General features: G+C 47.8%; 1 protein-coding gene across 1 annotated transcript; it reads left to right on the top strand.

The window, feature by feature from the left end:
* Nucleotides 1–2,063: 2,063 nt before the first annotated feature.
* Nucleotides 2,064–26,381, top strand: LOC306919197 (rho guanine nucleotide exchange factor 17-like; the record flags this gene model as incomplete). Its single annotated transcript, XM_079532018.1, has 10 exons — nt 2,064–2,073; nt 4,468–4,572; nt 5,002–5,314; nt 6,543–6,629; nt 7,645–7,712; nt 8,037–8,185; nt 17,504–17,678; nt 23,107–23,202; nt 23,872–24,054; nt 24,873–26,381. 10 exons carry the CDS (start codon nt 2,064–2,066, stop codon nt 25,079–25,081), a joined length of 1,395 nt encoding a protein of 464 aa, XP_079388144.1. The 3' UTR covers nt 25,082–26,381.
* Nucleotides 26,382–26,846: the final 465 nt, after the last annotated feature.

Below are 26,846 nucleotides of genomic sequence, written 5' to 3'. Positions count from 1 at the left end.
GGAGACTATCGTAGGATGCAACATGGTCTATAGGAGACTATCGTAGGATACAACATGGTCTAAAGGACACTATCGTAGGATGCAACATGGTCTAAAGGAGACTATCGTAGGATGCAACATGGTCTAAAGGGGACTATCGTAGGATACAACATGGTCTAAAGGACACTATCGTAGGATGCAACATGGTCTATAGGAGACTATCGTAGGATGCAACATGGTCTAAAGGAGACTGTCGTAGGATGCAACATGGTCTAAAGGAGACTATCGTAGGATACAACATGGTCTACAGGAGACTATCGTAGGATACAACATGGTCTACAGGAGACTATCGTAGGATACAACATGGTCTATAGGAGACTATCGTAGGATACAACATGGTCTACAGGAGACTATCGTAGGATACAACATGGTCTAAAGGAGACTGTCGTAGGATACAACATGGTCTACAGGAGACTATCGTAGGATACAACATGGTCTAAAGGAGACTATCGTAGGATACAACATGGTCTATAGGAGACTGTCGTAGGATGCAACATGGTCTAAAGGAGACTATCGTAGGATGCAACATGGTCTATAGGAGACTGTCGTAGGATGCAACATGGTCTATAGGAGACTGTCGTAGGATGCAACATGGTCTAAAGGAGACTGTCGTAGGATGCAACATGGTCTATAGGAGACTATCGTAGGATGCAACATGGTCTAAAGGAGACTGTCGTAGGATGCAACATGGTCTATAGGAGACTGTCGTAGGATGCAACATGGTCTATAGGAGACTGTCGTAGGATGCAACATGGTCTATAGGAGACTGTCGTAGGATGCAACATGGTCTAAAGGAGACTGTCGTAGGATGCAACATGGTCTATAGGAGACTATCGTAGGATGCAACATGGTCTAAAGGAGACTATCGTAGGATGCAACATGGTCTAAAGGAGACTATCGTAGGATGCAACATGGTCTAAAGGAGACTGTCGTAGGATGCAACATGGTCTAAAGGAGACTATCGTAGGATGCAACATGGTCTAAAGGGGACTGTCGTAGGATGCAACATGGTCTATAGGAGACTGTCGTAGGATGCAACATGGTCTATAGGAGACTATCGTAGGATGCAACATGGTCTATAGGAGACTGTCGTAGGATGCAACATGGTCTAAAGGAGACTATCGTAGGATGCAACATGGTCTAAAGGGGACTATCGTAGGATGCAACATGGTCTAAAGGAGACTATCGTAGGATGCAACATGGTCTAAAGGAGACTATCGTAGGATACAACATGGTCTATAGGAGACTATCGTAGGATGCAACATGGTCTATAGGAGACTATCGTAGGATGCAACATGGTCTAAAGGAGACTATCGTAGGATACAACATGGTCTATAGGAGACTATCGTAGGATGCAACATGGTCTAAAGGAGACTATCGTAGGATACAACATGGTCTATAGGAGACTATCGTAGGATGCAACATGGTCTAAAGGAGACTATCGTAGGATGCAACATGGTCTAAAGGGGACTATCGTAGGATGCAACATGGTCTAAAGGAGACTATCGTAGGATACAACATGGTCTATAGGAGACTATCGTAGGATACAACATGGTCTATAGGAGACTATCGTAGGATACAACATGGTCTATAGGAGACTATCGTAGGATGCAACATGGTCTAAAGGAGACTATCGTAGGATGCAACATGGTCTATAGGAGACTATCGTAGGATACAACATGGTCTATAGGAGACTATCGTAGGATGCAACATGGTCTATAGGAGACTATCGTAGGATGCAACATGGTCTAAAGGAGACTATCGTAGGATACAACATGGTCTATAGGAGACTATCGTAGGATGCAACATGGTCTAAAGGAGACTATCGTAGGATGCAACATGGTCTAAAGGAGACTATCGTAGGATGCAACATGGTCTAAAGGAGACTATCGTAGGATACAACATGGTCTAAAGGGGACTATCGTAGGATGCAACATGGTCTAAAGGAGACTATCGTAGGATGCAACATGGTCTAAAGGAGACTATCGTAGGATGCAACATGGTCTAAAGGAGACTATCGTAGGATGCAACATGGTCAATAATGAACAAGCAAACACAATTAATCCACATCAGACTTGCAGGTGTTCCTTTTGACCTGCATTCTGCAGCTTAAGGTCCAACCACCTCAAGCTGAACCCAGACAAGACTGAGCTTCTCTTCTTCCCAGCTAAGTCCTGCCCTATGCGGGAGCTAACTATTTCCGTAGACAACGCCCTGGTAACGTCTGTCCCAACAGCCAGGAACCTTGGTGTTGTCCTGGACAGTCAGCTCTCGTTTAAAACTCACATCACAGCTGTCACTCGATCCTGTAGGTTCACACTCTATAACATACGACGAATTAGACCGTTCCTCACCCAGGAATCATCCCAGCTCCTAATCCAGACAACAGTCCTGTCAAAACTTGACTATTGTAACTCTCTCCTTACTGGCCTACCGGCATGTGCACTGAAGCCTCTCCAACTGATCCAAAATGCCGCAGCTCGCTTGGTCTTCAACCAGCCAAAATTCTCACATGTCTCCCCCCTGCTCCGCTCCCTGCACTGGCTCCCGGTCGCTGCCCGCACAGAATACAAAACTCTGATGCTGGCATTTAAAGCAACCAAAGGTATGGCTCCCCCATATCTTGCCAGCATGATTGAACCCTACAAACCCTCCCGCGCACTCAGATCAGCCAACGCAGGGAAGCTGGAAGTACCCTCACTAAAAACGCCGGGACAACGCTCCACACGTCCCAAACTCTTCTCCCTTCTGGCCCCAAAACTGTGGAATGCACTTCCCGTTGCAATCAGAACTGCAGCATCACTCCCGATCTTCCGCCGTAGTCTGAAAACCCACCTTTTCAGACTCCATCATGGCCCATAGCACTTACCCTACCCCCCTTAGACAGCACTTCTTAGACTTATATAGCATTTGAAACAGACTTATAGCATGTCATGTAGACAGCACAATAAGTGCAATGTAGTCATAGCACTTCATAGTATATATGTACAGCATCGTATAGCATATATGTATAGTTTATATGTATAGTGTCATTATATAGATATGTTCTAGTTATAGTTTATATGTATAGTGTCATTATATAGATATGTTCTAGTTACGTTCTTAGCGTACGCATGTTTCGCGATAAATGCATTTTACATATGTGATGTTTTTCCATGTTTTTTGTTCTTGCTTAATGTAAATCGCTCTGGATTAAGAGCGTCTGCTAAATGCCTAAATTGTAAATTGTAAATTGTTACGTGGACCGTAAAGCCAAATTCATGTGTTCAAGAAACATTCAAGCTGCAATTCAGCAAACGTTAATTAATTAGATCAGTCGTTCCCAAACGTTTTCATGTCAAGGACCCCCAAAATGACACTAATTAGCCACGCGGACCCCCATTTGAAAAGATATGCCAGGGACCCCCATTTGAAAAGATATGCCATGGACCCCTATTTGAAAAGATATGCCAGGGACCCCCATTTGAAAAGATATGCCAGGGACCCCCATTTGAAAAGATATGCCAGGGACCCCCATTTGAAAAGATATGCCAGGGACCCCCATTTGAAAAGATATGCCAGGGACCCCCATTTGAAAAGATATGCCAGGGACCCCCATTTGAAAAGATATGCCAGGGACCCCCATTTGAAAAGATATGCCAGGGACCCCCATTTTGATACGCCAGGGACCCCCATTTGAAAAGATATGCCAGGGACCCCCATTTGAAAAGATATGCCAGGGACCCCCATTAGTCTACGGACCCCCATTTAATGGCATTTCTATCTCTGGGACCCCCAATTTATATTGTAAAATCACTGTTAATGTAACTCTGAGAGTGTACACATGGAACCATTTGGTTCCATTTGTACACTCTCAGAGTTACAGACCCATAAGGGTCCATTTGGTTCCATTTGTACACTCTCAGAGTTACAGACCCATAAGGGTCCATTTGGTTCCATTTGTACACTCTCAGAGTTACAGACCCGTAAGGGTCCATTTGGTTCCATTTGTACACTCTCAGAGTTACAGACCCGTAAGGGTCCATTTGGTTCCATTTGTACACTCTCAGACCCGTAAGGGTCCATTTGGTTCCATTTGTACACTCTCAGAGTCACAGACCCGTAAGGGTCCATTTGGTTCCATTTGTACACTCTCAGAGTCACAGACCCGTAAGGGTCCATTTGGTTCCATTTGTACACTCTCAGAGTTACAGACCCGTAAGGGTCCATTTGGTTCCAAACTATAATTTAGCTGGGGACCCCCTGGAACTCCCTCAAGGACCCTTGGGGGTCCCCGGACCCCACTTTGAGAACCATTGAATTAGGACATCTCCAATTCTGATTGGTCACTGGAGCTCGCTGAGCTCCTCCCCTCAGGCCAGCTCATGAATAGTTAATGAACTCGTTGATGACCTCGTTAATGATGTAACTCCTCCTCATTGGTTGCAGCCGCGGCGGGGGAGGAGCTTGTTCCGTTTGACAGCGATGACACGGACGACGAGGACTCTCCTAGCCCCGCCTCCACGCTACAGAGCCAAGGTCACTCTGCCATGTGTAAGAGCACGCACGCACGCACGCACGCACGCATGCACGCACACACGTGAGAGAAGAGTTTTACGGTTTGATTCTCAACCATTTTCATTTCAAGGACCCCCAGTTTGACATGCATTAGTCTACGGACCCCCATTTATTTCTATCTCTGAGACCCCCAATTTATATTGTAAAATCTATGTTAACTTAACTCTGAGAGTGTACAAATGGAACCAAACCAAATCCATTTGGTTCCATTTGTACAATCTCAGAGTTACAAACCCAAAAGGGTCCATTTGGTTCCAAACTATCATTTAGCTCCCCTCAAGGACCCCTGGGGGTCCCCGGGGAAACGCTGAGCTAAAAGAAGCGATCTCTCTCTCGCTCTCTCTCTCTCTCTCTCTCTCTCTCTCTCTCTCTCTCCCGCTCCCATTGTGTGTGTCTCTCTACCAGACGAGGACGGTCCATGTGGGGGGGGCGGGGGCGGGGTGAAGGACATGGCCACAGAGACCACCAGCAGTGAGGAGGAGCAGGAGTTCCCCACCGTGGCGCCCCCCAGCAGCAGCAGCAGCGCCACAGTGACGCCCTGTGGTGGGAGGGGGGGGTCTCTCCACCGTCACATGGACCAGGACATCATCGAGGTAGACGGCCGCGCCATGAGGCGCTCGTCACGAGGCTCGTTCACACGAGCTTCACTGGACGACCTTCTGAGCATCGACCCTGAGGCCTATCAGAGCTCAGTGTGGCTGGGCACAGAGGATGGATGGTAACTATTACTAGAACTACTATAACTACTACTACTACTACTACTACTATGGGTCTGTAAATGTTAGGTCAGGCAGATCCTGCTCCTGCTACTGGTAAACTGTAAGCCAGTACCACCTGTTTCAGTCGGACAGAGAAAGTTCGTTAGCTCTGGAAGCAACTACTCTAGTGCTTGCAACACAAACAAATAGGCGAGGGTATAAATTCCAGGATGGTATCTGGCGCCGGATAACCCACCTCACGGAGGGGGAAAGACCTTCTTTAATACTTTGTTATAAATCTTTCCAATGTGTGTAGTAGTGGCGCCCACACACATTATCAGCTATTTGAAAAGATTATGGATTTTACAATGAGGTTATATCTTCCCTTCTTCTCTGGAGTCCTGCCTCAAAGCAGACCAGAGGTAGAAAACTGTCGTTCCCTATGTCATCGCTAGGGACACAGGCATCAGTAAGCAGGAACTGGGGATGGCAATGAAGGACCGGGAAGTCTGGCGTGGCATTGTGAAATCCATGATCTCGACCGCAGTCGAAAAATGATGATGACTACTACTACTACTACTACTACTACTAGTGCTACTACTACTACTACTACTACTACTACTACTACTACTGCTGCTGCTGCTGCTGCTGCTGCTGCTGCTGCTACTGCTACTGCTACTACTACACTGCTACTGCTACTGCTATTGCTACTGCTACTACTGCTACTACTACTGCTACTACTACTATAACTATAATAACTATAATAATAAGACCTGAGGCCTACCAGAGCTCAGTGTGGCTGGGCACAGAGGATGACTGGTGAATATAATAATATAATAATCAAACCTTGTGTTCGGGAGGTTAGTATGATAGCATGCATGTTAGCATTTAAGCATGCATGTTAGCATGCTACTATGTTATCATGCCTATTAGCTTGGTAGCATACTAGCATGCATGTTAGCATGCTAGCATGTTATCATGCCTGTTAGCTTGGTAGCATACTAGCATGCATGTTAGCATGCCTGTTAGCATGCTAGCATACTAGCATGCATGTTAGCATGCTAGCATGTTATCATGCCTGTTAGCATGGTAGCATCCATTTTAGAGAGCATATGAATGGTTCTGTACCGTCAGTGAAGTCTGTCTGTCTGTCTGTCTGTCTGTCTGTCTGTCTGTCTGTCTGTCTGTCTGTCTGTCTGTCTTTCTCTCTACCTGTCTGTCTGTCTCTCTACCTGTCTGTCTGTCTAGCATCCATGTGTACCAGTCTTCCGACAACATCAGGAATCGTAAGAACAGCATGAAGATGCAACACAGCGCCTCCATCCTCTGCATCCTGTGAGTCTGCTGCCCCCTAGTGGTCACTGTAGGAACTGTCTGCCTCTAGTGGTCACTGTAGGAACTGTCTGTCTGCCCCCTAGTGGTCACTGTAGGAACTGTCTGTCTGCCCCCTAGTGGTCACTGTAGGAACTGTCTGCCTCTAGTGGTCACTGTAGGAACTGTCTGTCTGCCCCCTAGTGGTCACTGTAGGAACTGTCTGCTCCCTAGTGGTCACTGTAGGAACTGTCTGTCTGCCCCCTATTGGTCACTGTAGGAACTGTCTGCCCCCTAGTGGTCACTGTAGGAACTGTCTGTCTGCCCCCTAGTGGTCACTGTAGGAACTGTCTGTCTGCCCCCTAGTGGTCACTGTAGGAACTGTCTGTCTGCCCCCTAGTGGTCACTGTAGGAACTGTCTGTCTTCCCCCTAGTGGTCACTGTAGGAACTGTCTGTCTGCCCCCTAGTGGTCACTGTAGGAACTGTCTGTCTTCCCCCTAGTGGTCACTGTAGGAACTGTCTGTCTGCCTCTAGTGGTCACTGTAGGAACTGTCTGTCTGCCCCCTAGTGGTCACTGTAGGAACTGTCTGTCTGCCCCCTAGTGGTCACTGTAGGAACTGTCTGTCTTCCCCCTAGTGGTCACTGTAGGAACTGTCTGTCTGCCTCTAGTGGTCACTGTAGGAACTGTATGTCTGCCCCCTAGTGGTCACTGTAGGAACTGTCTGTCTGCCCCCTAGTGGTCACTGTAGGAACTGTCTGCCTCTAGTGGTCACTGTAGGAACTGTCTGTCTGCCCCCTAGTGGTCACTGTAGGAACTGTCTGTCTGCCCCCTAGTGGTCACTGTAGGAACTGTCTGTCTGCCCCTAGTGGTCACTGTAGGAACTGTCTGCTTTGCGGTGTTATTTTTGACAGCAAAACATCTGATGGTTTGAAAAACCACACCATTTAGTTTTAGTTCTATTTTAGTCATCTGGAATTGTAATAATAATGATAATAATAATAATAATGATGATAATAATAATAATAATATGTTTTCAGATATCTGGACAACAAGGTGTTTGTCTCTCTGGCCAATGGGGAGGTCATCGTCTACCAGAGAGAAGCAGGTGAGATTCTTAGTCCAATCCTGTTTGTGAGGTATTAGCTCCTCCCCTAGCCCCTCCTCTAGCCCATCCTCTAGCCCATCCCCTAGCCCCTCCCCCTAGCCCCTCCCCTAGCCCCTCCCCATTTGCATCATATGTAGACGAGCAAATGGGCTTTAACCAATCACATCAATTCAGTTGATTCATGAGATGATGTAGGATGATACGAGCGCCCCTCACTTCACACGGGTGTGATTTGAACCCTCAGGTAGTTTCTGGGACCCTCAGGGTGTGATTTGAACCCTCAGGTAGTTTCTGGGACCCTCAGGGTGTGATTTGAACCCTCAGGTAGTTTCTGGGACCCTCAGTCGTCCCAGACGTTGCTGTTGGCCACGCCCCTCGGCCCCGTCACCAGGATGGTCCCGGTGGGAGGGAAGCTGTGGTGCGGAGCGCAGAACCGGATCCTCATCCTGGACACCGATAGGCTGGTGCAAGAGGTAAGAATGATGTCACTGTGATGTCACTTTGATGTCACTATGATGTAGTGTTGTCAAAAATATCGTTGTATCGGTAAGTATCGATTCTGAAAAATGAAAAGGGTTTTCTATGATGTAGTGTCTTTATGTAGACGTCGCTATAGAGCGTCGCAGTCCCGCCCCCTATCCTGGACCAGGAAATGATTCTCCGTTCATTTTCCTCATAGACATTTCAGAAAGTATTTATTTAAAGACGTTTACGCCGCGGACAAAGCCAACTCGAGTCGTGACAAATCATGACAACAAACACAATTTTTGGGGCCGAAAAAATAATTAGAAAGAAGAAAAAAACGGCAGGTTACAACACTTTTTTTGTTGTTTTTCTTCTTTGTAATTATTTGTTTGGTCCAAAATATTGTTTGTGTTGTCATGAGTTGTCACGACTCAAGTTGGCTTTGTCCGCGGCGTAACCGTCTTTAAATAAATACTTTATGAAATGTCTATGAGAAAAATGCATTGGGTTTCATTTTCTGGTCCATGGTAGGGGGCGGGACTGCGACGCTCTATAGAAAAGCCTTTTCATTTTTCAGAATCAATATAACAATACAGGGCTGTGGCTCAGGAGGTAGAGCAGGTCGTCCAATGATCCAATACAGGGCTGTGGCTCAGGAGGTAGAGCAGGTCGTCCAATGATCCAATACAGGGCTGTGGCTCAGGAGGTAGAGCAGGTCGTCCAATGATCCAATACAGGGCTGTGGCTCAGGAGGTAGAGCAGGTCGTCCAATGATCCAATACAGGGCTGTGGCTCAGGAGGTAGAGCAGGTCGTCAAATGATCCAATACAGGGCTGTGGCTCAGGAGGTAGAGCAGGTCGTCAAATGATCCAATACAGGGCTGTGGCTCAGGAGGTAGAGCAGGTCGTCAAATGATCCAATACAGGGCTGTGGCTCAGGAGGTAGAGCAGGTCGTCCAATGATCCAATACAGGGCTGTGGCTCAGGAGGTAGAGCAGGTCGTCAAATGATCCAATACAGGGCTGTGGCTCAGGAGGTAGAGCAGGTCGTCCAATGATCCATGGGTCGGCGGTTCGAATCCAGGCTCCTCCTTATCCACATGTCGAAGTGTCCTTGGGCAAGACACTGAAATTGCCTCCAGTGAGTCGTTCGGTGTGAGCTCGCCACCATTGGTGTGTGAATGTCGGAAGTGAGGACGCTGGCGTCGACTGTTCGCCACTTCACCTCCCAATGTATGAATGAATGGACCGTTGTAAAGCGCTTTGAGTAAGCACGTAGTGCATAGAAAAGCGCTATAAAAATACAATCCATTATTACATATAAACAGTAAGACATTATTAATAGTGTTAATAGGGCACCATTGGCTGAGTCCTTAAAAAGAAGAGGTTGGGTGTGGGTCAATACTCAGACCTCTATAGAGGCTGGGTGTAGATCAATACTCAGACCTCTATAGAGGTTGGGTGTGGGTCAATACTCAGACCTCTATAGAGGCTGGGTGTAGATCAATACTCAGACCTCTATAGAGGTTGGGTGTAGATCAATACTCAGACCTCTATAGAGGCTGGGTGTAGATCAATACTCAGACCTCTATAGAGGCTGGGTGTGGGTCAATACTCAGACCTCTATAGAGGTTGGGTGTGGGTCAATACTCAGACCTCTATAGAGGCTGGGTGTGGGTCAATACTCAGACCTCTATAGAGGTTGGGTGTGGGTCAATACTCAGACCTCTATAGAGGTTGGGTGTGGGTCAATACTCAGACCTCTATAGAGGCTGGGTGTGGGTCAATACTCAGACCTCTATAGAGGTTGGGTGTGGGTCAATACTCAGACCTCTATAGAGGTTGGGTGTGGGTCAATACTCAGACCTCTATAGAGGCTGGGTGTGGGTCAATACTCAGACCTCTATAGAGGCTGGGTGTGGGTCAATACTCAGACCTCTATAGAGGCTGGGTGTGGGTCAATACTCAGACCTCTATAGAGGTTGGGTGTGGGTCAATACTCAGACCTCTATAGAGGTTGGGTGTGGGTCAATACTCAGACCTCTATAGAGGCTGGGTGTGGGTCAATACTCAGACCTCTATAGAGGCTGGGTGTGGGTCAATACTCAGACCTCTATAGAGGCTGGGTGTGGGTCAATACTCAGACCTCTATAGAGGCTGGGTGTGGGTCAATACTCAGACCTCTATAGAGGCTGGGTGTGGGTCAATACTCAGACCTCTATAGAGGCTGGGTGTGGGTCAATACTCAGACCTCTATAGAGGCTGGGTGTGGGTCAATACTCAGACCTCTATAGAGGCTGGGTGTGGGTCAATACTCAGACCTCTATAGAGGTTGGGTGTGGGTCAATACTCAGACCTCTATAGAGGTTGGGTGTGGGTCAATACTCAGACCTCTATAGAGGTTGGGTGTGGGTCAATACTCAGACCTCTATAGAGGCTGGGTGTGGGTCAATACTCAGAGCTCTATAGAGGTTGGGTGTGGGTCAATACTCAGACCTCTATAGAGGCTGGGTGTGGGTCAATAGGCTGGGTGTGGGTCAATACTCAGACCTCTATAGAGGTTGGGTGTGGGTCAATACTCAGACCTCTATAGAGGCTGGGTGTGGGTCAATACTCAGACCTCTATAGAGGTTGGGTGTGGGTCAATACTCAGACCTCTATAGAGGTTGGGTGTGGGTCAATACTCAGACCTCTATAGAGGCTGGGTGTGGGTCAATACTCATACCTCTATAGAGGTTGGGTGTGGGTCAATACTCAGACCTCTATAGAGGCTGGGTGTGGTTTCAATACTCAGACCTCAGGTTGGGTGTGGGTCAATACTCAGACCTCTATAGAGGTTGGGTGTGGGTCAATACTCAGACCTCTATAGAGGTTGGGTGTGGGTCAATACTCAGACCTCTATAGAGGCTGGGTGTGGGTCAATACTCAGACCTCTATAGAGGCTGGGTGTGGGTCAATACTCAGACCTCTATAGAGGTTGGGTGTGGGTCAATACTCAGACCTCTATAGGGTGTGGGTGTGGGTCAATACTCAGACCTCTATAGAGGTTGGGTGTGGGTCAATACTCAGACCTCTATAGAGGTTGGGTGTGGGTCAATACTCAGACCTCTATAGAGGTTGGGTGTGGGTCAATACTCAGACCTCTATAGAGGCTGGGTGTGGGTCAATACTCAGACCTCTATAGAGGTTGGGTGTGGGTCAATACTCAGACCTCTATAGAGGTTGGGTGTGGGTCAATACTCAGACCTCTATAGAGGCTGGGTGTGGTTTCAATACTCAGACCTCAGGTTGGGTGTGGGTCAATACTCAGACCTCTATAGAGGTTGGGTGTGGGTCAATACTCAGACCTCTATAGAGGTTGGGTGTGGGTCAATACTCAGACCTCTATAGAGGCTGGGTGTGGGTCAATACTCAGACCTCTATAGAGGCTGGGTGTGGGTCAATACTCAGACCTCTATAGAGGTTGGGTGTGGGTCAATACTCAGACCTCTATAGGGTGTGGGTGTGGGTCAATACTCAGACCTCTATAGAGGTTGGGTGTGGGTCAATACTCAGACCTCTATAGAGGTTGGGTGTGGGTCAATACTCAGACCTCTATAGAGGCTGGGTGTGGGTCAATACTCAGACCTCTATAGAGGTTGGGTGTGGGTCCATACTCAGACCTCTATAGAGGCTGGGTGTGGGTCAATACTCAGACCTCTATAGAGGTTGGGTGTGGGTCAATACTCAGACCTCTATAGAGGCTGGGTGTGGGTCAATACTCAGACCTCTATAGAGGCTGGGTGTGGGTCAATACTCAGACCTCTATAGAGGCTGGGTGTGGGTCAATACTCAGACCTCTATAGAGGTTGGGTGTGGGTCAATACTCAGACCTCAGGTTGGGTGTGGGTCAATACTCAGACCTCTATAGAGGTTGGGTGTGGGTCAATACTCAGACCTCTATAGAGGTTGGGTGTGGGTCAATACTCAGACCTCTATAGAGGCTGGGTGTGGTTTCAATACTCAGACCTCAGGTTGGGTGTGGGTCAATACTCAGACCTCTATAGAGGTTGGGTGTGGGTCAATACTCAGACCTCTATAGAGGTTGGGTGTGGGTCAATACTCAGACCTCTATAGAGGTTGGGTGTGGGTCAATACTCAGACCTCTATAGAGGTTGGGTGTGGGTCAATACTCAGACCTCTATAGAGGCTGGGTGTGGTTTCAATACTCAGACCTCAGGTTGGGTGTGGGTCAATACTCAGACCTCTATAGAGGTTGGGTGTGGGTCAATACTCAGACCTCTATAGAGGTTGGGTGTGGGTCAATACTCAGACCTCTATAGAGGCTGGGTGTGGTTTCAATACTCAGACCTCAGGTTGGGTGTGGGTCAATACTCAGACCTCTATAGAGGTTGGGTGTGGGTCAATACTCAGACCTCTATAGAGGTTGGGTGTGGGTCAATACTCAGACCTCTATAGAGGCTGGGTGTGGGTCAATACTCAGACCTCTATAGAGGCTGGGTGTGGGTCAATACTCAGACCTCTATAGAGGTTGGGTGTGGGTCAATACTCAGACCTCTATAGAGGCTGGGTGTGGGTCAATACTCAGACCTCTATAGAGGCTGGGTGTGGGTCAATACTCAGACCTCTATAGAGGTTGGGTGTGGGTCAATACTCAGACCTCTATAGAGGCTGGGTGTGGGTCAATACTCAGACCTCTATAGAGGTTGGGTGTGGGTCAATACTCAGACCTCTATAGAGGTTGGGTGTGGGTCAATACTCAGACCTCTATAGAGGCTGGGTGTGGGTCAATACTCAGACCTCTATAGAGGTTGGGTGTGGGTCAATACTCAGACCTCTATAGAGGCTGGGTGTGGGTCAATACTCAGACCTCTATAGAGGTTGGGTGTGGGTCAATACTCAGACCTCTATAGAGGCTGGGTGTGGTTTCAATACTCAGACCTCAGGTTGGGTGTGGGTCAATACTCAGACCTCTATAGAGGTTGGGTGTGGGTCAATACTCAGACCTCTATAGAGGTTGGGTGTGGGTCAATACTCAGACCTCTATAGAGGCTGGGTGTGGGTCAATACTCAGACCTCTATAGAGGCTGGGTGTGGGTCAATACTCAGACCTCTATAGAGGTTGGGTGTGGGTCAATACTCAGACCTCTATAGGGTGTGGGTGTGGGTCAATACTCAGACCTCTATAGAGGCTGGGTGTGGGTCAATACTCAGACCTCTATAGAGGTTGGGTGTGGGTCAATACTCAGACCTCTATAGAGGTTGGGTGTGGGTCAATACTCAGACCTCTATAGAGGCTAGGTGTGGGTCAATACTCAGACCTCTATAGAGGTTGGGTGTGGGTCAATACTCAGACCTCTATAGAGGCTGGGTGTGGGTCAATACTCAGACCTCTATAGAGGTTGGGTGTGGGTCAATACTCAGACCTCTATAGAGGCTGGGTGTGGGTCAATACTCAGACCTCTATAGAGGTTGGGTGTGGGTCAATACTCAGACCTCTATAGAGGCTGGGTGTGGGTCAATACTCAGACCTCTATAGAGGCTGGGTGTGGGTCAATACTCAGACCTCTATAGAGGCTGGGTGTGGGTCAATACTCAGACCTCTATAGAGGTTGGGTGTGGGTCAATACTCAGACCTCTATAGAGGTTGGGTGTGGGTCAATACTCAGACCTCTATAGAGGTTGGGTGTGGGTCAATACTCAGACCTCTATAGAGGTTGGGTGTGGGTCAATACTCAGACCTCTATAGAGGCTGGGTGTGGGTCAATACTCAGACCTCTATAGAGGTTGGGTGTGGGTCAATACTCAGACCTCTATAGAGGTTGGGTGTGGGTCAATACTCAGACCTCTATAGAGGTTGGGTGTGGGTCAATACTCAGACCTCTATAGAGGCTGGGTGTGGGTCAATACTCAGACCTCTATAGAGGTTGGGTGTGGGTCAATACTCAGACCTCTATAGAGGTTGGGTGTGGGTCAATACTCAGACCTCTATAGAGGCTGGGTGTGGTTTCAATACTCAGACCTCTAGGTTGGGTGTGGGTCAATACTCAGACCTCTATAGAGGTTGGGTGTGGGTCAATACTCAGACCTCTATAGAGGTTGGGTGTGGGTCAATACTCAGACCTCTATAGAGGCTGGGTGTGGGTCAATACTCAGACCTCTATAGTGTGTGGGTGTGGGTCAATACTCAGACCTCTATAGAGGTTGGGTGTGGGTCAATACTCAGACCTCTATAGAGGTTGGGTGTGGGTCAATACTCAGACCTCTATAGAGGTTGGGTGTGGGTCAATACTCAGACCTCTATAGAGGCTGGGTGTGGGTCAATACTCAGACCTCTATAGAGGTTGGGTGTGGGTCAATACTCAGACCTCTATAGAGGTTGGGTGTGGGTCAATACTCAGACCTCTATAGAGGCTGGGTGTGGTTTCAATACTCAGACCTCTAGGTTGGGTGTGGGTCAATACTCAGACCTCTATAGAGGTTGGGTGTGGGTCAATACTCAGACCTCTATAGAGGTTGGGTGTGGGTCAATACTCAGACCTCTATAGAGGCTGGGTGTGGGTCAATACTCAGACCTCTATAGAGGCTGGGTGTGGGTCAATACTCAGACCTCTATAGACGTTGGGTGTGGGTCAATACTCAGACCTCTATAGAGGTGTGGGTGTGGGTCAATACTCAGACCTCTATAGAGGTTGGGTGTGGGTCAATACTCAGACTCTATAGAGGTTGGGGTGTGGGTCAATACTCAGACCTCTATAGAGGCTGGGTGTGGGTCAATACTCAGACCTCTATAGAGGTTGGGTGTGGGTCCATACTCAGACCTCTATAGAGGCTGGGTGTGGGTCAATACTCAGACCTCTATAGAGGTTGGGTGTGGGTCAATACTCAGACCTCTATAGAGGCTGGGTGTGGGTCAATACTCAGACCTCTATAGAGGCTGGGTGTGGGTCAATACTCAGACCTCTATAGAGGTTGGGTGTGGGGTCAATACTCAGGACCTCTATAGAGGTGGGTGTGGGTCAATACTCAGACCCTCTATAGAGGCTGGGTGTGGTGGTCAATACTCAGACCTCTATAGAGGTTGGGTGTGGGTCAATACTCAGACCTCTATAGAGGTTGGGTGTGGGTCAATACTCAGACCTCTATAGAGGTTGGGTGTGGGTCAATACTCAGACCTCTATAGAGGTTGGGTGTGGGTCAATACTCAGACCTCTATAGAGGCTGGGTGTGGGTCAATACTCAGACCTCTATAGAGGCTGGGTGTGGGTCAATACTCAGACCTCTATAGAGGTTGGGTGTGGGTCAATACTCAGACCTCTATAGAGGTGGGTGTGGGTCAATACTCAGACCTCTATAGAGGTTGGGTGTGGGTCAATACTCAGACCTCTATAGAGGCTGGGTGTGGTTTCAATACTCAGACCTCAGGTTGGGTGTGGGTCAATACTCAGACCTCTATAGAGGTTGGGTGTGGGTCAATACTCAGACCTCTATAGAGGTTGGGTGTGGGTCAATACTCAGACCTCTATAGAGGCTGGGTGTGGGAATACTCAGACCTCTATAGAGGCTGGGTGTGGGTCAATACTCAGACCTCTATAGAGGTTGGGTGTGGGTCAATACTCAGACCTCTATAGGGTGTGGGTGTGGGTCAATACTCAGACCTCTATAGAGGTTGGGTGTGGGTCAATACTCAGACCTCTATAGAGGTTGGGGTGTGGGTCAATACTCAGACCTCTATAGAGGTTGGGTGTGGGTCAATACTCAGACCTCTATAGAGGCTGGTGTGGGTCAATACTCAGACCTCTATAGAGGTTGGGTGTGGGGTCAATACTCAGACCTCTATAGAGGTTGGGTGTGGGTCAATACTCAGAACTCTATAGAGGCTGGGTGTGGTTTCAATACTCAGACCTCAGGTTGGGTGTGGGTCAATACTCAGACCTCTATAGAGGTTGGGTGTGGGTCAATACTCAGACCTCTATAGAGGTTGGGTGTGGGTCAATACTCAGACCTCTATAGAGGCTGGGTGTGGGTCAATACTCAGACCTCTATAGAGGCTGGGTGTGGGTCAATACTCAGACCTCTATAGAGGTTGGGTGTGGGTCAATACTCAGACCTCTATAGGGTGTGGGTGTGGGTCAATACTCAGACCCCTATAGAGGTTGGGTGTGGGTCAATACTCAGACCTCTATAGAGGTTGGGTGTGGGTCAATACTCAGACCTCTATAGGGTGTGGTTGTGGGTCAATACTCAGACCTCTATAGAGGTTGGGTGTGGGTCAATACTCAGACCTCTATAGAGGTTGGGTGTGGGTCAATACTCAGACCTCTATAGAGGCTGGGTGTGGGTCAATACTCAGACCTCTATAGAGGCTGGGTGTGGGTCAATACTCAGACCTCTATAGAGGTTGGGTGTGGGTCAATACTCAGACCTCTATAGGGTGTCGGTGTGGGTCAATACTCAGACCCCTATAGAGGGTTGGGTGTGGGTCAATACTCAGACCTCTATAGAGGTTGGGTGTGGGTCAATACTCAGACCTCTATAGGGTGTGGTTGTGGGTCAATACTCAGACCTCTATAGAGGTTGGGTGTGGGGTCAATACTCAGACCTCTATAGAGGCTGGGTGTGGGGTCAATACTCAGACCTCTATAGAGGCTGGGTGTGGGTCAATACTCAGACCTCTATAGAGGTTGGGTGTGGGTCAATACTCAGACCTCTATAGAGGCTGGGTGTGGGTCAATACTCAGACCTCTATAGAGGCTGGGTGTGGGTCAATACTCAGACCTCTATAGAGGTTGGGTGTGGGTCAATACTCAGACCTCTATAGAGGCTGGGTGTGGGTCAATACTCAGACCTCTATAGAGGTTGGGTGTGGGTCAATACTCAGACCTCTATAGAGGCTGGGTGTGGGTCAATACTCAGAGCTCTATAGAGGCTGGGTGTGGGTCAATACTCAGACCTCTATAGAGGCTGGGTGTGGTCAATACTCAGACCTCTATAGAGGTTGGGTGTAGGTCAATACTCAGAAGACCTCTATAGCAGGGGTTTTCAACAGGTGGTCCGTGGACCACTGGTGGTCCCTGGAAGTATTGCATGTGGTCCCTCACCATTCATTTAGTAATGTAGGATTTGTTGATTTTTAAAAATGTCATTCCACTGGTTACAGAAACAGTGAACTGAATGACCCAGTGACTGTCCACTGACTACTAATAATGACCCGGTGACCTATGACCCGGGTGACCTATGATGACTGTCCACAGACTACTAATAATGTCCTAATACCAGACAATCCGCTGCACTTTCCTTACTGCCTTTTTCTGTCTCTCTCCCCCAGCATGGCTTCCAGGTGGGCAGTGATGTCACCAGGTGTGTGACCAGCATGGTCATATATGGTCAGGGGGTGTGGCTTGCGCTCCAGGGCTCCGCCCAGGTGCGTCTGTACCACACCCACACCTGGGAGAGCCTGACGGAGGTGGATGTGGCGCCCGCCGTGCACAAGATGCTGGCAGGTACGCACACGCACGCACGCACGCACGCACGCACGCACGCACGCACGCACAAGCTGAACTATCTCTACAGAAGTAACTATAGTAAACTAATTTATATAGTAACTATAAATAACTATGAACTATACTAAGCTATACATTCTACCATTTAGAAGTATTATATATTTAGCAAATAATCACCACCACTTCCTCTGCATGAAAAGAGGAGTTAACGGGCAATTATGGGCACTAGATTTGTCCGTAAACCTCAAGTTTAGCAGCATATACAGTTAATATACGGTAATTTATATAACTCCAGAATTGTACCATATGTATGTGTATATATATATATATATTATATATATATATATATATATATATATATATATATATATATATATATACATACACACACACACACTATATATACATACATACATACATACATACATACATACATATATACATATATACATATATACATACATATATATGATGGTACAATTCTGGAGTTCACCAGAGTTTGTTGGAAAGTTTAACGGGAGTTTCCTGTAATGTACACATCCGTATTCCATGCTTTTTGCGCAGTGGAGAACCAAAAGGGCAGTTGTTTTACAGACGGGTAAAAGGGGCAGTTGTTTTACAGACGGGTAAAAGGGGCAGTTGTTTTACAGACGGTAAAAGGGGGCAGTTGTTTTACAGACGGGTAAAAGGGCAGTTGTTTTACAGACGGGTAAAAGGGGGCAGTTGTTTTACAGACGGGTAAAAGGGGGCAGTTGTTTTACAGACGGGTAAAAGGGCAATCCGCCGCAATCGGTGTATGAATGTGTGTGTGAATGGGTGAATGTGTTGCACAATCTATGTAAAGCGCCTTGGATAAAGGAGCTATATAAATGCACCATTTACCATTTTACCATTTTACAGACGGGTAAAAGGGCAGTTGTTTTACAGACGGGTAAAAGGGGCAGTTGTTTTACAGACGGGTAAAAGGGCAGCAGTTGTTTTACAGACGGGCAAAAGGGGGCAGTTGTTTTACAGACGGGTAAAAGGGCAGTTGTTTTTTTTACAGACGGGTAAAAGGGCAGTTGTTTTACAGACGGGTAAAAGGGCAGGGGCTGAAGCCCCCTTTGATGTCTATGTGTGCACGTCCCTGCATTGTGTTGATGGAGGCTTTGAGAGAAGCAGTCCAATAAATAATGTCCATGTGCTTTTAACACTATTTCTGCCGAGGAATTCTTCAAAATAAAGGCGCTAAGAGTGCCAGCAGATCCCTTCCGTTCCCTCCCAAACCCAGGAGGCATAAGGTTCCGTTCTTACCTCACACTGGTACACCTAAAGTCTCTCTAGAAGCGTTTATATTCCAAACGAGAGGCTGAAGTCTCTCTAGAAGCGTTTATATTCCAAAGGAGAGGCTAAAGTCTCTCTAGAAGCGTTTATATTCCCAACGAGAGGCTAAAGTCTCTCTAGAAGCGTTTATATTCCTAACGAGAGGCTAAAGTCTCTCTAGAAGCGTTTATATTCCTAACGAGAGGCTAAAGTCTCTCTAGAAGCGTTTATATTCCCAACGAGAGGCTAAAGTCTCTCTAGAAGCGTTTATATTCCTAACGAGAGGCTAAAGTCTCTCTAGAAGAGTTTATATTCCAAACGAGAGGCTAAAGTCTCTCTAGAAGCGTTTATATTCCTAACGAGAGGCTAAAGTCTCTCTAGAAGCGTTTATATTCCTAACGAGAGGCTAAAGTCTCTCTAGAAGCTTTTATATTCCCAACGAGAGGCTAAAGTCTCTCTAGAAGCGTTTATATTCCAAACGAGAGGCTAAAGTCTCTCTAGAAGCGTTTATATTCCCAACGAGAGGCTAAAGTCTCTCTAGAAGCGTTTATATTCCTAACGAGAGGCTAAAGTCTCTCTAGAAGCGTTTATATTCCCAACGAGAGGCTAAAGTCTCTCTAGAAGCGTTTATATTCCAAACGACAGGCTAAAGTCTCTCTAGAAGCGTTTATATTCCAAACGACAGGCATTCTGAAGTCAGAAATTAAGACAAAACATCCTTCTGGTCAAAACCATGGAGAGTTCCCTAGATGTAGCCTAATCAGTTGACTATGTGACTACTGTGTGCTTTTAATTCATCTCTCTCTCTCTCTCTCTCTCTCTCTCTCTGGACTTCATTCACAACGGCGTTTACACTCATATCGTGAGCGGAGCGTGAGCGGACAGGCATTTACGAGGATTCCCACGTTACGTGGGAATTCATGGCCATCTCCGTGAACTTGACGTTGGTTGGTCGGAAACTCCGCACATATAGACGTCTGCTCCAGGGTGGCGTAGAGGGCTTACGGCCTGCGTATATTTATCTAGAAGGCTTTAGTCTTCATGCTGAATCAATAAATAGTTCCCAAACCTCAGATAAAATATGTAGGCATGTGTCCCCAACATTGGTCAGCACATAAAAAAATGATAGCCTATATAAAAGCCGAGTATCACTTGTATGCCTATATGCATGCATTCTAGAGGCAAGTTAGCCTAGAGTCCCATACAGAAACTGCCCCCGCAAGCCAGACGTCTTTTTATTAATTTATTAGGATATATGGCTCACGATCTCAGCAGCCTTCTAGCCTACTCGCAGTGCAACGCGTTGTGAGCTTGTAGATCGGCTCTCGCGGACTCGCGCTGCATGTTAAAAAACAAACTCACAATTAGGCTATAATAAGAACATGCTCTTATATCTGCACTGTACACATCCCACGTTGTTTAGTGTATAGTACTGCCTGCAGTAGGCCTATTTCAATTGTTTTGTTACGGAGCTCCTTTGAGTCAGTTCTATGACTGTCGGTGTGTGTGTGTGTGTGTGTGTGTGTGTGTGTGTGTGTGTGTGTGGGGGGGGGGGGGGGGTCACTAGGGCTAATTAGCCCTATATGAAAAATAGAAGACCACATTAGCCTTGAATGGCATCAGCGTGTTTGAAAGTCGGCCAGTCATACCATAGTTTTAAGACAGCTCACCTCCACTCGCGCTTGTTCACAAACATGACGGACAGACAGAAGAAACTAGGGGCAGTATTATGCGTGTCTTAAGTACCAGGTCTTATTACTTAACTTAAGACCTGGAGGCGTGGTCAATGCTGTTTGGCCACTCAGAATAGCCAAATGGCATTGATCACGCCTCCAGGTCTTAAGTTAAGTAATAAGACCTGTTACTTAAGACACGCATAATACTGCCCTAAGGCTGTTGCTGATGATCATTACTGTGTCCGGTGGATTAAATATGTCCTGTGTCCAAATCCCCCAGTAATCAATCACCCCAGTAATCAATCACCCCAGTAATCAAACACCCCAGGAATCAATCACCCCAGTAATCAATCACCCCAGTAATCAATCACCCCAGTAATCAATCACCCCAGTAATCAATACATCAAATAGGCCAAAGGAAAATGATCAGATTGTATAACCCTGCAGTGCAGTGCATTCATCAGTAAGGGCTTTTATCATCGCCGAGTTTTAATATAGCATTTGGTCGTGTGGTGAACTGTACAGATTAACTTATTTCTCATTATGTGAAAGTAACATCAGTTAACTTATTAACGTTCTGACATTTAACAAGGAGTGAAACAATGCGTGCCAAAGTTGGCAAGTTTCGTTTATAATTATATACATATAACTCGCGCTGTTTGCTTGAAGATCTGTCCGTGCAGAGACCCGCCTGTCAAAATGAACTGCTCTAGTACAAGCTCATCGCGGTTCACTGTTGTATAACTTGATCTGTGCAGGCTATGATGATGTATTTCGATATTTCCTGTTGCCTTATATGGCGTGGAATGGGCGTGGATGTTCCATCAAACCAGGCGACACCAGGCGAATCGCTTGGGAAAGAGTCGGAAAGACGATCCGCACAAATTAACTGATTTCACCACCTTCGCTGAATTACACGGATTGATCGGCCGCAGCTTGATCGGACGGATAAATACGATGTCATTACGCATCTCCTTTACACCTGGGCGTACATTTTCGTTGTGAATGAGGACCTCTGTGTCTATGTCTCTCTACCAGGCTCATCTCTCTCTCTCTCTCTCTCTATGTGTGCCTATGTCTCTCTACCAGGCTCATATCTCTCTCTCTCTCTCTCTCTCTGTGTGTCTATGTCTCTCTACCAGGCTCATCTCTCTCTCTCTCTCTCTCTCTCTCTGTGTCTATGTCTCTCTACCAGGCTCATCTCTCTCTCTCTCTGTGTGTCTATGTCTCTCTACCAGGCTCATCTCTCTCTCTCTCTCTCTCTCTCTCTCTCTCTCTCTCTCTGTGTGTGTCTATGTCTCTCTACCAGGCTCATCTCTCTCTCTCTCTCTCTCTCTCTCTGTGTGTGTCTATGTCTCTCTACCAGGCTCATCTCTCTCTCTCTCTCTGTGTGTCTATGTCTCTCTACCAGGCTCATCTCTCTCTCTCTCTCTCTCTCTCTCTCTCTCTGTGTGTGTCTATGTCTCTCTACCAGGCTCATCTCTCTCTCTCTGTGTGTGTCTATGTCTCTCTACCAGGCTCATCTCTCTCTCTCTCTCTGTGTGTCTATGTCTCTCTACCAGGCTCATCTCTCTCTCTCTCTCTCTGTGTGTCTATGTCTCTCTACCAGGCTCATCTCTCTCTCTCTCTCTGTGTGTCTATGTCTCTCTACCAGGCTCATCTCTCTCTCTCTGTGTGTGTGTGTCTATGTCTCTCTACCAGGCTCATCTCTCTCTCTCTGTTTGTGTCTATGTCTCTCTACCAGGCTCATCTCTCTCTCTCTCTGTGTGTGTCTATGTCTCTCTACCAGGCTCATCTCTCTCTCTCTCTCTGTGTGTGTCTATGTCTCTCTACCAGGCTCATCTCTCTCTCTCTCTCTGTGTGTCTATGTCTCTCTACCAGGCTCATCTCTCTCTCTCTGTTTGTGTCTATGTCTCTCTACCAGGCTCATCTCTCTCTCTCTGTTTGTGTCTATGTCTCTCTACCAGGCTCATCTCTCTCTCTCTCTCTGTGTGTCTATGTCTCTCTACCAGGCTCATCTCTCTCTCTCTCTCTCTGTTTGTGTCTATGTCTCTCTACCAGGCTCATCTCTCTCTCTCTGTTTGTGTCTATGTCTCTCTACCAGGCTCATCTCTCTCTCTCTCTGTGTGTGTCTATGTCTCTCTACCAGGCTCATCTCTCTCTCTCTCTCTGTGTGTCTATGTCTCTCTACCAGGCTCATCTCTCTCTCTCTCTCTGTGTGTCTATGTCTCTCTACCAGGCTCATCTCTCTCTCTCTGTTTGTGTCTATGTCTCTCTACCAGGCTCATCTCTCTCTCTCTGTGTGTCTATGTCTCTCTACCAGGCTCATCTCTCTCTCTCTCTCTGTGTGTCTATGTCTCTCTACCAGGCTCATCTCTCTCTCTCTGTGTGTCTATGTCTCTCTACCAGGCTCATCTCTCTCTCTCTGTGTGTCTATGTCTCTCTACCAGGGTCAGATGCTATCATCAGACAGCATAAGGCAGCATGTCTTCGTATCACAGCTCTGTTGGCGTGTTCAGACCTGCTGTGGATCGGGACTAGTGCAGGTACACACACACACACACACACACACACATACACACACACACACACACACACGCACACACACACATACACACACACACGCACACACACACACGCACACACGCACGCACGCACGCACGCACGCACGCACGCACACACGCACACACGCACGCAGCGCTAGGAGGATAATGTAGTTTTTAACACTGATGCTAGGAGGATAATGTAGTTTTATACACTGATGCTAGGAGGATAATGTAGTTTTTAACACTGATGCTAGGAGGATAATGTAGTTTTTAACACTGATGCTAGGGGGATAATGTAGTTTTATACACTGATGCTAGGATGATAATGTAGTTGTATACACTGATGCTAGGAGGATAATGTAGTTGTATACACTGATGCTAGGATGATAATGTAGTTGTATACACTGATGCTAGGAGGATAATGTAGTTTTATACACTGATGCTAGGAGGATAATGTAGTTTTTAACACTGATGCTAGGAGGATAATGTAGTTTTTAACACTGATGCTAGGGGGATAATGTAGTTTTATACACTGATGCTAGGATGATAATGTAGTTGTATACACTGATGCTAGGAGGATAATGTAGTTGTATACACTGATGCTAGGATGATAATGTAGTTGTATACACTGATGCTAGGAGGATAATGTAGTTTTTCCTGTCCAATCAGGCGTGGTCCTGACGCTGCCCATCCCGGTGGTGAGTTCGGGAACGGTGGCGGGAACGCTGCGCTCCCCGCTGACGCCCACAGGCTCCGCCCACGGCCACACGGGTCACGTTCGCTTCCTGACCGCCATCGAGCTGCCCGGCGGCTTCCACCTCAACCTCCCTCCTCCGCCACCGGAGGGCGCAGGTGAGACGCAACGGCTCTCCCGTCTGTTCACTACCATTTAGAAAAGAAAGGTTTCTAAAAACAGTTTTCTGAAAACCTCATGTTTCTATATCAGTGGTTCTCACAGGGTTAAACCTCATGTTTCTATATCAGTGGTTCTCACAGGGTTAAACCTCATGTTTCTATATCAGTGGTTCTCACAGGGTTAAACCCTATGTTTCTATATCAGTGGTTCTCACAGGGTTAAACCCTATGTTTCTATATCAGTGGTTCTCACAGGGTTAAACCTCATGTTTCTATATCAGTGGTCCTCACAGGGTTAAACCTCATGTTTCTATATCAGTGGTTCTCACAGGGTTAAACCCTATGTTTCTATATCAGTGGTTCTCACAGGGTTAAACCCTATGTTTCTATATCAGTGGTTCTCACAGGGTTAAACCCTATGTTTCTATACCAGTGGTTCTCACAGGGTTAAACCCTATGTTTCTATATCAGTGGTTCTCACAGGGTTAAACCCTATGTTTCTATATCAGTGGTTCTCACAGGGTTAAACCCTATGTTTCTATATCAGTGGTTCTCACAGGGTTAAACCCTATATTTCTATATCAGTGGTTCTTCCCGGTGGGGGCTCCTCACTGGCAGGTGAGTCAGTATCCTCCCGGTGGGGGCTCCTCACTGGCAGGTGAGTCAGTGTAGATACAACAGTATGTCCTCCCGGTGGGGGCTCCTCACTGGCAGGTGAGTCAGTATAAATACAACAGTATGTCCTCCCGGTGGGGGCTCCTCACTAAATGTAATGAATTGTGACCTTTGCCCTCTGTCGCCCCTCCCTCATCCAGGCAACCAATCGCAGAGTGGCGTGGGCGGGGTGATTGACGGGGCGACAGGGGGGAGGCGAGTCTCCGCCCACGTCCAGCCGAAGGCCAATGAGCTGTTGGTGATCTCGGGGGGCGACGGCTACGAGGACTTCCGGCTGACCAATAGCAGCGTGGCGGAGACCGTGGGGCGGGACGACTCCACCAATCACCTGCTGCTGTGGAGGGTGTGAAGGCAACGCCCCCTTTCTGCTGACTCCTCCCACTTGGCTTGTTTTTTGTTTTATTTATTCTTTCGCTCGGTTGGTTGAGCCTCGTCTCCACGCCTCCACGGATCTGCGTTCCCATTGGTCCGTCTCTCTCCACCTATCGGTGTCCCTTAATTCCCTCCTGGGTGGGAGGGGCTCATTCTTCTTCTTGATTGGTCCTCACACTGTGCGTGCACGTGTGTGTGTGTGCGCGCACGTGTGTGTGTGTGTGCGTGCACGTGTGTGTGTGCGTGATGAACAGAGACACAGAAATATTTTACAAGTTCAGAGAGAGAGAGAGAGAGAGAGAGGAGAGAGAGAGAGAGAGAGGGGAGAGAGAGAGAGAGAGAGAGAGAGAGAGAGAGAGAGAGGGGAGAGAGAGAGAGAGAGGGGAGAGAGAGAGATCCAGCTGGGCATACAGAGAGAGAGAGACATACACATGAACAGAGAGAGAGAGAGAGAGACATGGAGTGCAAGGGACGATCAAGGATGACGGACACTGCAGTGGTCAGTGCACACCTTGACCTTGATCTTTTGACTTTGACCCCCCACCCCCATCCTCCACCAAGGACATTGAAGGACAACAGGGGTTTGGGGTGGGGTGGGGTGGGGGGGTCACGTGACATCATTGTTACATCACGGCGAGGCGATGACATCATGGGGCATAGCGTTGTGGCGGCCATTTTGTTGTTGTTCATGAACATGGAGGCCACGCCCACGAGGAAGGAAGGAAGGAAGGAAGGAAGGAAGGAAGGAAGGAAGGAAGGAAGGAAGGACGGACGTCGTGTGACTGCCCCCTGTTGGATGGAGTGGCACAAATATATTTAAAATATTAATAATAATTATTATATATTTATCTGCTGTCACCTTTGACCCCTGTGTGTGTTTTCAGGAAGTGCATCCTGGGAATATCAGATCTACAAGTTCACAGGTATTTTATTGTGAAGTCTGTTTCATATCAGATCTACAAGTTCACAGGTATTTTATTGTGAAGTCTGTTTCATAGCAGATCTACAAGTTCACAGGTCTTTTATTGTGAAGTCTGTTTCACATCAGATCTACATGCTCACAGGTCTTTTATTGTGAAGTCTGTTTCACATCAGATCTACATGCTCACAGGTCTTTTATTGTGAAGTCTGTTTCACATCAGATCTACATGCTCACAGGTCTGCTATTCCGGTGAATAAATGAATAAATAAATAAATAATCTAGTCAATCCCCCAATCCCCCCTCCCCCGAGGGACCCCCCCTCCCCCGAGGGACCCCCCCCCCCTCCCCCTGCGGGACCCCCCCCCTCCCCCGAGGGACCCCCCTCCCCCGAGGGACACCCCCCCCCCCCCCCGGGACCCCCCCTCCTCCCGAGGGACCCCCCCTCCCCCGAGGGCCCCCCCCCCTCCCTTGAGGGCCCCCCCTCCCCCCGAGGGCCCCCCCTCCCCCGAGGGACCCCCCCTCCCCCCGTGGGACCCCCCCCTCCCCCGAGGGACCTCCCCCCCCCGAGGGACCCCCCCTCCCCCCGCGGGACCCCCAAAATGGTTTCCAAATCACAATATTTTTTCAAAGATTTGTATTTGCTATTTTTTTGGATTAGGTAATAGTGTAAATGTGTAAAGTTGTTAAAAATATATATTGTGATTATTCTGTGTTCACTGCTTCTGCTGGGGACCCCCTGGAACCCCCCCAAGGAACCCTGGGGGTCCCCGGACCCCCTGGAATCCCCCCCCAAGAACCCCCTGGGGGTCCCCGGACCCCA

The sequence above is a fragment of the Electrona antarctica genome, assembly GCF_951216825.1.
Source record: "Electrona antarctica genome assembly, contig: scaffold_51, whole genome shotgun sequence".
Lineage (NCBI taxonomy): Eukaryota > Metazoa > Chordata > Actinopteri > Myctophiformes > Myctophidae > Electrona > Electrona antarctica.
The sequence above is the reverse complement of the archived record's forward strand: the minus strand, read 5'-3'. Positions and strand labels throughout refer to the sequence as shown.